General features: G+C 46.1%; 5 protein-coding genes across 5 annotated transcripts; 2 read left to right on the plus strand and 3 right to left on the minus strand.

Annotated features, from left to right (window-relative positions):
* Positions 1 to 673: 673 nt before the first annotated feature.
* Positions 674 to 1,432, plus strand: SUB2 (ATP-dependent RNA helicase SUB2; the record flags this gene model as incomplete). Its single annotated transcript, XM_018882715.1, has 1 exon — positions 674 to 1,432. One exon carries the CDS (start codon positions 674 to 676, stop codon positions 1,430 to 1,432), a length of 759 nt encoding a protein of 252 aa, XP_018734976.1.
* Positions 1,433 to 1,673: 241 nt separating this feature from the next.
* AWJ20_756 (Transcriptional regulatory protein RXT3) lies at positions 1,674 to 3,869 on the minus strand (the record flags this gene model as incomplete). Its single annotated transcript, XM_018882716.1, has 1 exon — positions 1,674 to 3,869. One exon carries the CDS (start codon positions 3,867 to 3,869, stop codon positions 1,674 to 1,676), a length of 2,196 nt encoding a protein of 731 aa, XP_018734977.1.
* A 1,760-nt stretch (positions 3,870 to 5,629) lies between these two features.
* AWJ20_757 (hydrolase) lies at positions 5,630 to 7,861 on the plus strand (the record flags this gene model as incomplete). Its single annotated transcript, XM_018882717.1, has 1 exon — positions 5,630 to 7,861. The coding sequence occupies one exon, from the start codon at positions 5,630 to 5,632 to the stop codon at positions 7,859 to 7,861; it is 2,232 nt and encodes a 743-aa protein (XP_018734978.1).
* A 288-nt stretch (positions 7,862 to 8,149) lies between these two features.
* TAF10 (Taf10p) lies at positions 8,150 to 9,055 on the minus strand (the record flags this gene model as incomplete). The annotated part of the gene is made up of 1 exon (XM_018882718.1): positions 8,150 to 9,055. One exon carries the CDS (start codon positions 9,053 to 9,055, stop codon positions 8,150 to 8,152), a length of 906 nt encoding a protein of 301 aa, XP_018734979.1.
* A 1,412-nt stretch (positions 9,056 to 10,467) lies between these two features.
* AWJ20_759 (uncharacterized protein) lies at positions 10,468 to 12,390 on the minus strand (the record flags this gene model as incomplete). The annotated part of the gene is made up of 1 exon (XM_018882719.1): positions 10,468 to 12,390. One exon carries the CDS (start codon positions 12,388 to 12,390, stop codon positions 10,468 to 10,470), a length of 1,923 nt encoding a protein of 640 aa, XP_018734980.1.
* Between the last annotated feature and the right edge of the window lie 1,277 nt (positions 12,391 to 13,667).

Genomic DNA, 13,667 nt, shown 5'->3' on the forward strand with positions numbered 1-13,667 from the left:
GGATAGGTTATTCAGTTGAAGGGAGTTGACATTAATAGTGGATAAGAACGTCATAATTGGTGGTGAATAGGGTCAATGTCAACATTTATTACACGAAACATAATAAAATGGGACAATGTGGATGAATTGCGATGCGAGATGATACGATGATATGATGATATGAGTAAGAGGAATGACATTTAGCTTAACAAAGATACGCGACACGCAAAACATGAGATACAAAGACATGAATGATACATGTTACAATTGTTTCTACAAACAACCGTTGCAGCTAGCTTGAACATTGCAAGATATAAAGCAGACGGTTTGGAACCACTGTAAAAACCATACGAACAAACAACTAACAAACTCAGTTCAACAAGTGTGTATTCCTCAATCTATTCTTGGTACTGATGTCTTGTGTCAAGCCAAGTCTGGTTTGGGTAAGACTGCCGTTTTTGTCTTGTCGACTCTTCAACAAATCGACCCTGTTGACGGCGAGGTTTCCGTTTTGGTCTTGTGTCACACTAGAGAGTTGGCTTACCAAATCAAGAACGAGTATGCTCGTTTCTCCAAGTATCTTCCTGATGTTCGTACTGCCGTTGTTTACGGAGGTACTCCCATCCAAAAGGACATTGATCTTCTCAAGAAGAAGGAAGAGGCTCCTCACATCATTGTTGCCACTCCCGGTAGAATGAATGCTCTTGTCAGAGACAAGCACATTCGTTTAGGTAATGTCAGAACTTTTGTTATTGATGAGTGTGACAAGGTTTTGGAAGCTGTTGATATGAGACGTGATGTCCAAGAAATCTTCCGTTCCACTCCCCACCAAAAGCAGGTTATGATGTTCTCGGCCACTCTTTCCCAAGAGATTCGTCCTATCTGTAAGAGATTCATGCAAAATCCTTTGGAGATTTACGTCGATGATGAGACCAAGTTGACTCTTCACGGTTTGCAACAGTACTATGTCAAGCTTGAAGAGAAGGAGAAGAACCGTAAGCTCAACGATTTGCTCGATAACCTCGAGTTCAACCAGGTTATTATCTTTGTCAAGTCGACCCACCGTGCCAACGAGCTCAACAAGTTGCTTAATGAGTGTAGTTTCCCTAGTATTGCTGTCCACAGTGGTATTCCTCAAGAAGAGCGTATCCTCCGTTATAAGTCATTCAAGGAGTTCAACAAGCGTATCTGTGTCTCTACCGATGTTTTCGGTCGTGGTATCGATATTGAGCGTATTAACTTGGCTATCAACTACGACCTTCCTCCTGAGGCTGATCAGTACCTCCACCGTGTTGGTCGTGCTGGTCGTTTCGGTACCAAGGGTCTCGCTGTTTCATTTGTTTCTTCTGAAGAGGATACTAAGGTCCTTGAGAAGATTCAAGAGCGTTTCGAGGTTAACATTGCTCCTTTCCCTGAGGAGGGTGTTGATCCTTCCACCTACATGAACACCTAAGCGACATGTAAAATTGGACAGGCTTCTACAAAAGCAAGCAATTCTGCTAAATTATATATATATTATTATTGGTTCTTAACCGTATCTCTGTATTTCTATAAAAATGAATCGATACGATGGTAATTGTACGGGTTGGATGAGTTGACCGGTGAAAGTGAACGGGTCTTGGGCTCTGCCCAAAGTCGTTATTCAATATTCGAGTTTACTGGGTGGTAGTAAAAATATCATTAATTTACAGAGTTCATGCCGTTTTTGATGCGTCTGGGCTATCAGTAGAACTAATAGTATCGACTGGTTTTGTTTCACGACGGATTTTTTCACTCAGAGCTGCACTGAGTTTGAACTCGGGATTGTTGCTCTTTGAAAGTTTCCTGAGTTGGTTCCAGTCTGATACCCGTTGCTTTTTCAATGAAGCAGATGCTTCGGCTTGTCCACATGGAACAAAGTCTACACTTTCAATCATAAAACTGACGCCATCATGAGATGCCAACCATGTTCTTGAATTGAATCCGTACCGGTATGAGCCTTGGTAGCGTTCCAGTCTGGGGAGAATTCTAATGGAAGCAATGCAATCAGTTAATGGCGAGATTGATTCATCAACCACCGTCGTGACTAATGGGTCTGGTAGCTTGAGGTGACCATTGTGATACAGAGCTGCTACAATATCCGAGTCATCTGTATAGATATCAGTTCCCCACAGCCTGCGCTCTGGAATAGCAAGATTCGTCTGGTGATTAAGGAAGCGACGAGGAATTCGAATTTGAATCACACTGTTGATTTTGTCGTCGTATCGCGGTAATAATACATGCGAACTGTTCTTGGATTGTGGCTCATATATCACCGCTCCAAGAATGTGCCGTGGGAACTTGGTAATAGCCTCTAAAACATCTGAATTGTCAACAATTATCTGACTGCGAACTGTCAGGGGAGGATATTCATCACCTGTCTCGGCTGGACGTTTCAATGAAACAGACAAACCATTGCCATCAACGAGTGGCTGTAGATGAAAGCCGTTGTTAGCAGTTGGAGTTACCGAGCTAGCATTGCCAGGAAATACAAATGGTTCTGGAGCTCCAGGACTGGCTTCATGACTGTCACCATCTTCATGGTGGTGATGGTGGTGATGATGTCTGTGATGATGGTGGTGGTGATGGTGAAGATGGTTAGCAACTGGAACACCATTATCTGGATGCTGATGGTTATGCAGTGTTGATTGTGGTGGCAACTGTGAAGGTGGTGGTGGTGGTGGAAGTTGCGATTGATGCTCACCTTCTACTGTCGTAGGAGGTATAGCATTTTGCGATGAGAACTGTCCTTGTTGTAGAGCATGTTGCTGTTGTTCTAGCTGTTCCTGTTGAGAAAGCGCTTGCTCTTGTTCAAATCCAGGTTTCTTTAATTTTGCTACTGCATCTTCCGCTCTTACTGGAGCCGATTCAGGCCCCGTAAGATTCTGTTTTCTTCTGTCTAAAGCCGGATCAAACTGGACAGGCGGTAGTTGGAAAGTAGGACTTCCACCTTTGAATTGTGTGAGGAATGAAGACGGCCTGGGTCTTTCTGGTTCACTTGTTGACAGCTGTGAACTAGGAAGATGTGATGAATAAAGAGGTTCAGATTGTGAAATTGGAGGATTGGACTCAGTACCAGCTGAACTGGGGTTTGAAATAGCACCAACTGTAGCTGTAGATGTCGAACTTGAGCCAGTTAGAACCTGGACCGACTCTTGTTGTGATACAGGAGCATTAGGTCCTGACGCCGACTCAGAAGCTGGTTCCATTGCCGGTGTAGAAAATCCAGTAGTAGTAGCAGAGCTAGTGGCTGCTGGATCAGTTTCGGGTCTAGAAATGATATCTGGAACAGTACCCGCAGCTGAAGATGCTGGTTGTGATGGAACCGAGTTATCAATCTCACTGGCTGAAGGAGCAGTAAATGGCGATGGAGCCGGAATAGAAGTTGAAGCTGATGGGAATGAATTGTTTTGACCTTCAGTACTCAATGGAGCTGAGCTCGAAGATGGACTGACTATGTTTTTAATACTACTAGAAGCATCATCTGGTTTATTCGAATCGGCAGATTGCGATTGAGAACCTGCACCACCAAGCATGGCTGAAATAGACATCGACGAACTATTCGACGGGTTGAGAGGTGGACGAGAAGATTGATTGGATTCACTTTCACCCGCTGCAGAACTATGCTGAGTAGAAGATTCTAATGAGCTGTCAGTCTTGGCGTTTTGAATTGGCACTGAGCTTTCCTCGCTTTTGACTTGTGGTTGAGACTCTGAATGAATGACTTCCTCTTCTACAGGCAACTTCTTAATGTTCTCATCAGCCGTATTCTCATGAGGCTGCTGTTCAGTCAAGCCAGATCCCGAGTCTGCTGAAGTTGTTTCAGTCTTCACGTCATCAGCAGCTCCACCATGAACTGGTACTGGTTCCATGGTTGAAACATTGGTCGAAGGGATGTCTTCCGTTGTGTTTATACTGGACGACATAGTTGCCAGGGTACCAACAGAATGCAATTGTCTATCGGCAATTATTACTTTATCAATTGGCGCGTGATACTGGCAGTTCAAAAAGCCGTGATATGTGCAGGGATGCTAATAATGTCCGATGCGAGTGGTTACCAGTGAGATGAGAGACATAGCATCGCAGACGGACGGCTGTCGACTAACTACTCTACTACTTCACGATGTTCCAAACGCTGCTACAGTTATGCCAGAATACCATTCCCTGACAATAATCAGCCGTACTGTTCCCCTGAGCTACTCAGTGGACTCCATGGTTAGTTAGAGATAAAGACAGGAATAAAATGTCAAGATCATCTACGATAGAACTGTGTTTGCTAGCCATCCTTTCTATTTTGGGGCTGCTTTCCCTCAGAGTGGCTTGGGTCCTCAAATCTGTTGGCTCAAAGGCGGTTCCACGAACTAAGAAGCAAGCTCATCTCATGGTCCTGCTGGGTTCAGGCAAGTATTTCGTGGTCAATTATCTATTAAAAGACAGTTAAGAGGATATACTAACATCAGATTTAGGCGGGCATACTGGTGAGATACTGCGATTATTGAAAGATATAGATCTAACCAAGTATCCTCTACGGACATGGGTATACAACCCGGAAGACACGATATCCATAACCAAAGCATTGAAGTTCGATGAAACCATAAGTAATGGCAAGGGCCAATGTCGCACCTTCCAGATCCCTCGAGCAAGAGCTGTCGGACAAAGCTGGTCGTCAACGTGTATCACCAGCCTGATCAGTCTACGAGCCTGTTTTGGTCTCCTTCTCACTAAACCCAATGTCGTAAGTTAGACACCTATTATCTAGGCTCATAAGTACCCACCTCTTCAATCATTGAAACTAATCATTACTAGATCGTAACTAATGGACCCGGAACCAGTGTCATGCTCTGTGGAGCTGCGTTTCTCTTAAAAGTATGTAAATTATTACAGTCAAAAGAATTGGTTTGCTCTCATACTAACATCCAAATAGATCATTGGTCTCTGCTCAACGCGAATTGTATTTATAGAGTCACTGGCCCGTGTCAACAGCCTGTCCCTGTCTGGCAAGATTCTATTTCTCCTAGCGGACCGTTTCATAGTCCAATGGCCTCAACTGGCCCAAAAATACCCGGGAGCTGAGTACTATGGTATCCTGGTTTAATCTCTGCTCTTTATTTATTCCAGGTGCCAGACCTGCCTCCGGCGGCTGGGGCTCCGCCCCAGACCCCGTGGCTCCTGCGAAGCAGGAGATTTACTCCTCGTTGCCCTGTTCAATTGAGTCTGTGCTCGCTGGTTGCTAGGATCATATCAACGGCACCTTCCCAACACACAACTTTTGTCAAATGTCGTCGCTTCGTTCAATTTTGGTTCTAATACGCCACATGCTCCGCCAGAGCTCAAAAAACTCGGTCTTTATCACGAAACCAGTATCTAACTCTTAACTCACTTGAACAGCCTTAGAAGCGAGTACTACAGAGTACTCTAAACCTGTCAAAATGTCCAGAACGAGCCCAATATCACTTCTAATAGAGAATTATTTTTCGCGGAACCGGTCCATATCACGTGAGATTGGACCCTGAAATGCGATAATGCAGCCTGTTATCTAGGGAAGTGCTGATAACGCATACGGATATATCGTCCGCCGCCTTGTCTTTTCCCCCAACAAAGGAATTATTTGACAAGTATTAAGGAATCTATAATGCCTTATTCACTTGTAGTAGACGAGCTTGGCAACTTTAGAGATGGCAAGAATAGAGTGGTCGTATTAAGAGGTATCAACCTAGATGGAAGCTCGAAATTGCCAGCCAAGCCACCATTGACGACCTATACTCCTGTTGATGAGACTAACCCGAATGACCCGTTCTGGGATGGTGACAATGTATCATTTATCGGACGTCCTTTAGACTTGGAAGAAGCTCCTGAACATTTGGAACGTATTCGGTCCTGGGGATATAATACTATACGATATCTGTATTCTTGGGAAGCTATTGAACATAGTGGTCCTGGCATCTATGACGACGATTTTATTGACTATTCTATCAAAGTGTTGAAATTGCTGAAATCATATGGCTTTTATATCATTCTTGACCCTCATCAAGACGTTTGGGGTCGTTATTCTGGCGGTTCAGGTGCTCCATTATGGACCTATTATCTGGTTGGCATGGATCCCAAGACATTTACTGTCACTAATGCCGCATTTGTTCAGAATTTGTTTCCAAAGGAAGAAGGAGGTCCTGAGAACTTTCCCAAAATGTTCTGGGCTACTAACTATTACCGTTTTGTATGTCAGGTAATGTTTACATTGTTTTTCGCAGGTCGCCACTTTGCACCAAATGCCATTGTAAACGGCAAGAACATCCAGGATTATTTACAGGATAGTTTGTTGGATGCAATGATATATTTCTACAAACAAATTGAAGAGAAAGCAGGTGAACTCTATGAGATCGATGAAGTAAATGGTGGAGGAGGAATTTTAGGCTCGGAAACACTTAATGAGCCCAACCCAGGTTTGGCTGGGTTTAAAGACATAGGAGTTGTGCCTAAAACGCAAAATTTGAAATTGGGGACTACTCCTACTGCTTTTCAATCGATGTTACTAGCTTCAGGACATGCTGTGACTGTTGAGAACTATGAATTTGGAAGTTTAGGACCCAAACGTGTGGGTACCAAATCTGTGGATCCCAAGGGTGTCAGTGTATGGTGCACAGATAACAAGTATGATTTGAAGTATGGATGGGAAAGATCCAGTACTTGGAAACTTGGTGAATGTATATGGGCACAACATGGAGTGTGGGATCCTCAATCTTTGAAGCTTCTAAAGCCAGAATACTTTGCATTTGACCATCAAGGTAAAGAAATCGATGATGACCAGTTTGTCAATATTTATTTCGTTGAGTACTGGACAAGCTTCTACAGAGCTCATAGACAGCACCTACCACCGCAGCTGTACTTGATGTGTCAACCACCAGTTCTAGCACTTCCACCCAACTTAAAGGGAACAGATCTTATTGACAACCGAGTAGTGTATGCACCACACTTTTACGACGGCATTACGTTGATGCTTAAACGATGGAGCAGAGTATGGAATGTAGATACTTTGGGATATATTCGTGGTAAGTATTCAAGTCCTATATTTGCAATCAAGCTTGGAGAATCCAACATCCGGAAGTGTCTACAGGAGCAGTTCTCAGAGATTAAAGCAGAAGGACGTGAATATATGGGTAGTATAGCCAGTTTCATGACCGAAACAGGGATTCCATTTGACATGGATAATCGCAAGGCTTATTCCGACGGTGACTACAGTTCGCAGATTGCTGCTCTTGATACCACTAGCTCAGCAGTTGAAGCGTCCAACTTCAACGTGGCATTTTGGGGATATACGACACTGAACAAACATGAACGAGGTGATTTCTGGAATGGAGAAGATTTCAGTTTCTGGAGTAGTGACTCGAATGGACCGAAACCAGAGTCTAAGAAAGTGGCCTTGAATGATGAGCATGATTCTGACAGTTCTGTTTTGACGCGAGTACGTACTGAAGTTTCCAACCAAGCCAGTGTTGAAACCCTTGGACCACGTAAGAAACGTAGCACCAGTGGTGTTCGAGCCGTCGCGGCCATTCTTCGACCGTTCCCCTTGTCGATTGTAGGAACCATACACTCGTACTCGTTTGACCTCCAGAAATCTACCTTCAGACTGACAATCAATGCGGAGCGGGCTCCACAGAAAGAAACTCCCACCGAAATATACGTACCAGAATACCACTTTTCGGCAGAAGACATGGCAGTTGAAGTAACAAGTGGCCGTTGGGTCTACGACTTGGACACACAGGTCCTCTCGTGGTGGCATGCCGAGACAGACAAACAAACAATCCAGATCCAATCTAGCGAAGACATTGCCTCGTCCAGTGGATGTTCCTGCTGTATCATGTAATCCACCGTCTCTAACCTCCTTTCGCAACAATGAGGGTCTGCATCCAGCTTCACTAGCTCTAATACAATCCATTCTGACCATCCACCTAACGGGTCTGCCTCCGGCGGCTGGGGCTCTGCCCCAGACCCCGTGGCTCCTCTCACTTCGCTCGAGTCGGTTCGTCGGGGGTCCCCTAGCAATCTCCTGCGAAGCAGGAGCTACGGGGTCTGGGGCAGAGCCCCAGCCGCCGGAGGCAGAGTCACCAACACCTGATCTAGTAACATTAAATAAGTTAAGAATCTACACAAACTAGCGGTAGAAGTCCGGGGTTCGGATATTAACACCATATTCAGACAGAGCATTGCCCAAATCTTCCATGGTGAGAACCAGTTTGCCCTGGTTTCCTGGTGGGCCCGGTGCTGTTGAGCCTGTGGACGCACCGCCAGCTTGAGCTCCCGCGGCCCCAGACATGCCTGCCATGAGAGCTCTAGCACGAGCTTGGGGATTGGACGAGTTGGATACTGAAGTTGCTGACCGGATACGCGAGTACTGGTATGCGTCCGAGGCAATATCCGACACGAACTTTTGAGTTGCAAGTGCCAGTAGTCGTTTAATCCGTCTGTCTGAAGTCTCAAAACCGGCTTTCGCGAGATAAAAGTCTGTCACCGCGTCAGGGATAATTGGCGCATACTCGTCCATGGAGTTCAGCAGCTCCTTCAGACTCTTGTCTTTTCTTTGTAATGGAATTGGATGGATGATTGGTCTCGTGGGCTCTTCTCTCTCGTTTTTCGTTTCTTCAGCTCCTTCAGCTCCTTCTTCTTCTGCTTCTTCATCTTCGTCTTCATCTGGTTTAATAATATCTTCTTCATCAATATCGACATCCTCGCCGTTACCGTTACCGTTCTCACCTGCATCTGCTGCATCCTGGCCCTGTTTATCGGTCTGTGATTCAGTTTTCTCATCGGCCCCTTCCTCGTCACCACCTGCGGACGTAGCAGAGGTCTCCTGAGGTGCTGTACTCTCACTAGCTTCTGTTGTTGCTGTGTTCTCAGCAGGCTCGCTGCTTCCGGTCTCTTGATTCTCTGCATCTGCGTTCACAGCAGGTCCACTTTCAGTTCCAATGGCTGGACCAGCTTCTCCAGCAGTTTCTGTGTCCTCCACTGCCTGCTCTTCGACCTCAACCGGGTCTTTCATTTCCACATCGTCCCCACTCATATCTATAGTAACCTTTCGTCTTCGCTAATGTTGGCGATGCTCGACGGATCATCTTTCAACTTCACGAGTTCTGCCGTCACGTGACCGCTCCACTCTTTCCGCGGAATTTCCATTTTGGGGAGCCAGGGTCCTCTTCCCGGTCTACTTGTAACGGGCTCTGCCTCCGGCGGCTGGGGCTACGCCCCAGACCCCGTGGCTCCTCTCGCTTCGCTCGAGTCGGTTCGTCGGGGGTCCCCTAGCAATCTCCTGCGAAGCAGGAGCTACGGGGTCTGGGGCGGAGCCCCAGCCGCCGGAGGCACCAGCGCCCGACCCCGTTGCTCCCGGCCGACCTGTCTTTCAGTAGCAAAATGTTTTGAGTATCGGCGGCGGATGATAGAGGCATTATCCTAATTCTGAGAGAGAACAATCTCGATACTTGCTAGATCTCTCTCTGTTGAAATAGATATATTAGTTTGGCATCAGATGGCGTCCCTGATGGCAGTTTACATCGCTATTATGGTCAGCTGTAGAATAATAATAAAATAATATATTAATACAAAGAGTTCAATACAATAATACCGATACCAAAAACAATCAAACAATCTCATCCATGGTAATCATAAGTCTAGTTGAAGTGTGGGTTGTCAAGTTCAATCAATCAAGTGTGCAGTAAACATCAGCCAGTTTAGCCACTGTTCATTGTACCTTTCTGTCAACTTCATGAGGGATGAAGGACTGTTGAACAACTCAATTAATCCCAGTAGACCAGGTCGAAATTTCATCAAATGATTCGTTGACTCAAAAACTTGAATACCTGAATTAGATGTCATGGGCAGGGTGGAACTATTAAGGTTCATTGATCAGGTATCTTGATAAAGGAAAATATACCTAGGTCCCAAGTTTGCTTGTAGTCTCGTCGTCCGTCCATGAGAATTGTGACTCTTGAATTCCAATCCAAAATGTCGCTAAGGAAGCGCCGTAAATGGATGGATTCAAGAATTTCCAGGAGTAGACTGGCAAGGAGCCAGTGCTACCGTAGTCGAACTGTCTAAATCGTCAGCTACCCGCGGTGTGCGAAGCGACAGATGAAGTGAACAACAAGGGACGATGAACCAATTGCAAACTTAGGGCCGGTAAACCAATGAATAATGGACGAATTAAGGACTCGGGATGACCTCAACTGAATCGCCCATCCGAAAGGAAATCGAGATGACTACCAATCTAATAGTGCCAGATGTGGATCCATGACAACAAGGAATCAGGAATTAAAAGCCCAGTGGAAATAAACTCTCAAACAATGAGATAGACAAACCATGGACTACCAGTCTCAACTAGTATTGGCCTTCAAGTAGAAGGAGTTGACAGACAAGGTAATAAATAACCTCGAAATCCGCCAAACTGGCCAACGACCCGCACAGCATGAAGGAATGAACTTAACAACGTGTGACCACTGACCCGCCAGGTCCAGAGACCATGGCAGATTGAATGAAATTAAGGAACTTCATTCCATACTGGTGAGGGGGAACAACTTCCATAGTGGAGTTATCAGATAATAGTCGTCTGATATTACTCTCCACTCTCTTGCGCCGACTAAACGGGCAAAGGGTATCAATCATACCCGTAACAGGTCGTTGTTCACCAGTATGAGGGTCACACTCAAGTCCAACCATCAATGAATAATTGGTAATGCCATGCTTCTTCAACAGGTCGACATCTTTTCTAAGCTGACTCATGAACTCATCTTGCTCGTCTCTCTCCACAGAGATAGAACCATTGGGATTCATATGAGCCATATTCTTCATGATAACAAAATGAGTCTCCTTGCCATCAATGTGAATGGTGTAATGACCAAGGTAGAATGGGAGCTGAGTGGTGGGATTCTCCTTGACACGATAATAATACTCGTCCAAGAACTCGTAACTACCCATGAGTTTATGCTCCTTGCATTGAATGGTCTTAATAATGTACTTGGCATCAGGAGTGACCAAGTTGCCTCCATCCGAATGGGAGTTGACCAGATCAGAATCCATAAAGGAACTCAAAAGATCTCGATGTGAGATTCCACAAAGTGTACGAATGTTGTCGTAAACCAATGGTGAATGAACTTCAATAATAGATCCGTCGCCAAGGCGGTATTTCTTAAGTCCCATCATCACATAGGGGAGGGTGACCTCGGGATCAATCAATCGAGGATTAGCATAAATTGCTGTTTGGATTCCCTTGAACATAAGAGCAGACTTGGAAATAGGAGCCCGCTTATGAATCGCAAACTTTCTTTTAAAAGAGCTGACTTTGGATTTCAGCTTCTGTTTCAAAAATGACCCCTTGTCATCAGTTACGTCGATAATAGGGATGTCCAAATTTTCAATGATGTCAGGAACAAAATAAGAGGTGTCGTCCTCAGGCCATGACAATGGTTTTCCTGCCTCGACCAGAGACTCAGCATGGGGTTCCTCAGCATCAAGTGCCTGACAGGTCTTCTCAATGGAAGTGACTTTGGAAACAAGATTGTCAACAGCAGAATCTGTTCTGGCAAAGGCTTGGTTTGCGGGATAAGGGATTCTCGCAACAATATCGCGATAAGATCGCTCAAATTTGGCAAGCTTCTCAAGAACAGAGATGCCGGATGAAGTAGTCTCAAAAGAAGGAGCAGCAAGTTCATCGTCGGTGGAATCCACCAAAGTGTCATCGCCAGAAGTGGTTGGCTCGACGACTGAAGACTCAATGACAGCCTCAGGAGTATCCAATAACTCGGTTGAGATCTCGTATGGGTTTTCTCCATCTGGATTAATCAAATCAATGTAGTCCGAAGCACTGTAAACTGGCCAGTGGGGACAATCAGCTTCGTCGGACTCGGAGTCACCGTCAGGATTAATCAAATGAATGTAATCCGAAGCACTGTAAACCGGCCAGTGAGGACACTCATCTTCGTCGGACTCAAAGTCATCCGAGTAGATTGAGGCGGTATCATCACCATCTTCCTCAAAGTCAATGGGTTTATTCTCCAAATTAAAATCATCGCAATCCTCAGAAACATCCAAAGTCTCAATTGATTCAACAGTAACGTCAGAATCAACGGGGCAATGAGAAGGAATAAAATCTTGGTGATAATCAAAGGCAGAGAGTCTGGCGGGGCGGTGGGAGAACTTGTGATTGGGGTTCTCAGCCATGAACTGATCGTACTTCTCCAAAGCACGAATAACGGCAGGAGAACGTTTAAAGTAGAGGTTCAAATCCAATTCCTCTTCGTCACTGTCACCAAACTCAGAAGAGCTCAAAGACGATTCATAACGGTCAAGCTCACCCTGCTCAGGAGGGAAGCAAAAATCAGAGTCAAGTTGACCCAAAGAACCCATCTTTTCAATAAAACAGGTGGAAATAAAAACAATTGTTGAAAAACGCTGGTTAAAAAAGATCTTGAAACAATACTGGTGTGCAAACTTAGCAGTCAGAGTTGTTCTAACAGACGAAGAAGAAAAAAGAAGAAGAACAGACGGAACTGGGAGTTCCCAGTCATTATATGTGCAACCACCACCAAAATTATGGGTCGAAAATCAAATGACCAACTCGGGTCCCCCATAACAAAACTACACTAGCACCGAGCCACCGGCCCCGAGTAACGTCCACTATTCAGATCCACAAAACCCCATCGCAATTCGCCCCATATTTTCCCTACCAGTGAACATTGCAACCCCGGATTCCTGTGCCCCACAAACAGGCTATCTCAGGGGAACACTCTAATTTCCTTATCGCGTCACGTGATAGACACACTAGTTCCCCCTGAATAATCTTAGCGGGGGTCGAGACCTTGTATCTCTAAGCAATTTGGGACTAGTTTTTTCTTTCTTTTTCTCGTAAATTCAGCCCATTTTAATTTGCTCACCGGGGTATCAACCCACTCACCCTTCCCCTATGGCAGAAACAGCCCGCAGTTTCTACTCAGTCACCTGTCAGGTCCGCGGAGTCACTTCTTCTTCGCCAAACCTGCAACCATCGTGACGGTTCAGGGGGAGGGCAATTGCCTCCGGCGGCTGGGGCTCCGCCCCAGACCCCGTAGCTCCTGCTTCGCAGGAGTTCTCTGGGGTACCCCCGACGGACCGACTCGAGCGAAGCGAGAGGAGCCACGGGGTCTGGGGCAGAGCCCCAGCCGCCGGAGGCAGGACCCACCCTCCATCCCCAAACCCGGTGCCAAGAACCATTTTTAGCGGTTTCGCAAACAAAGAGAAGCTTGCATGGAGTCAAGGGTCTAACCCCTGATCAGCACACATGCATCGGCATCGACGGTCGCTGCAATGCCCCTCATTTGTCCCTGCGTCAGTGGATCCGTGAAGTTTGCTCATAAGCCACTCACTGAGCACGGTCACCGGCGGTTGCGGTGCCTAAGGATCGCAGGAGCAATGATAAAACCTTATTTGGAACACCACCGCCCTGAGGATCATGGGGATGGGTTCTGCCTCCGGCGGCTGGGGCTCTGCCCCAGACCCCGTGGCTCCTCTCGCTTCGCTCGAGTCGGTTCCTTAGGGGTTCCCTAGCAATCTCCTGCGAAGCAGGAGCTACGGGGTCTGGGGCAGAGCCCCAGCCGCCGGAGGCACACCCCAGGACCCCCACTGGCGGCGGACCCTGCAGCAGCCGC

The sequence above is a fragment of the Sugiyamaella lignohabitans genome, chromosome A (genome assembly GCF_001640025.1).
Source record: "Sugiyamaella lignohabitans strain CBS 10342 chromosome A, complete sequence".
Classification (NCBI taxonomy): domain Eukaryota; kingdom Fungi; phylum Ascomycota; class Dipodascomycetes; order Dipodascales; family Trichomonascaceae; genus Sugiyamaella; species Sugiyamaella lignohabitans.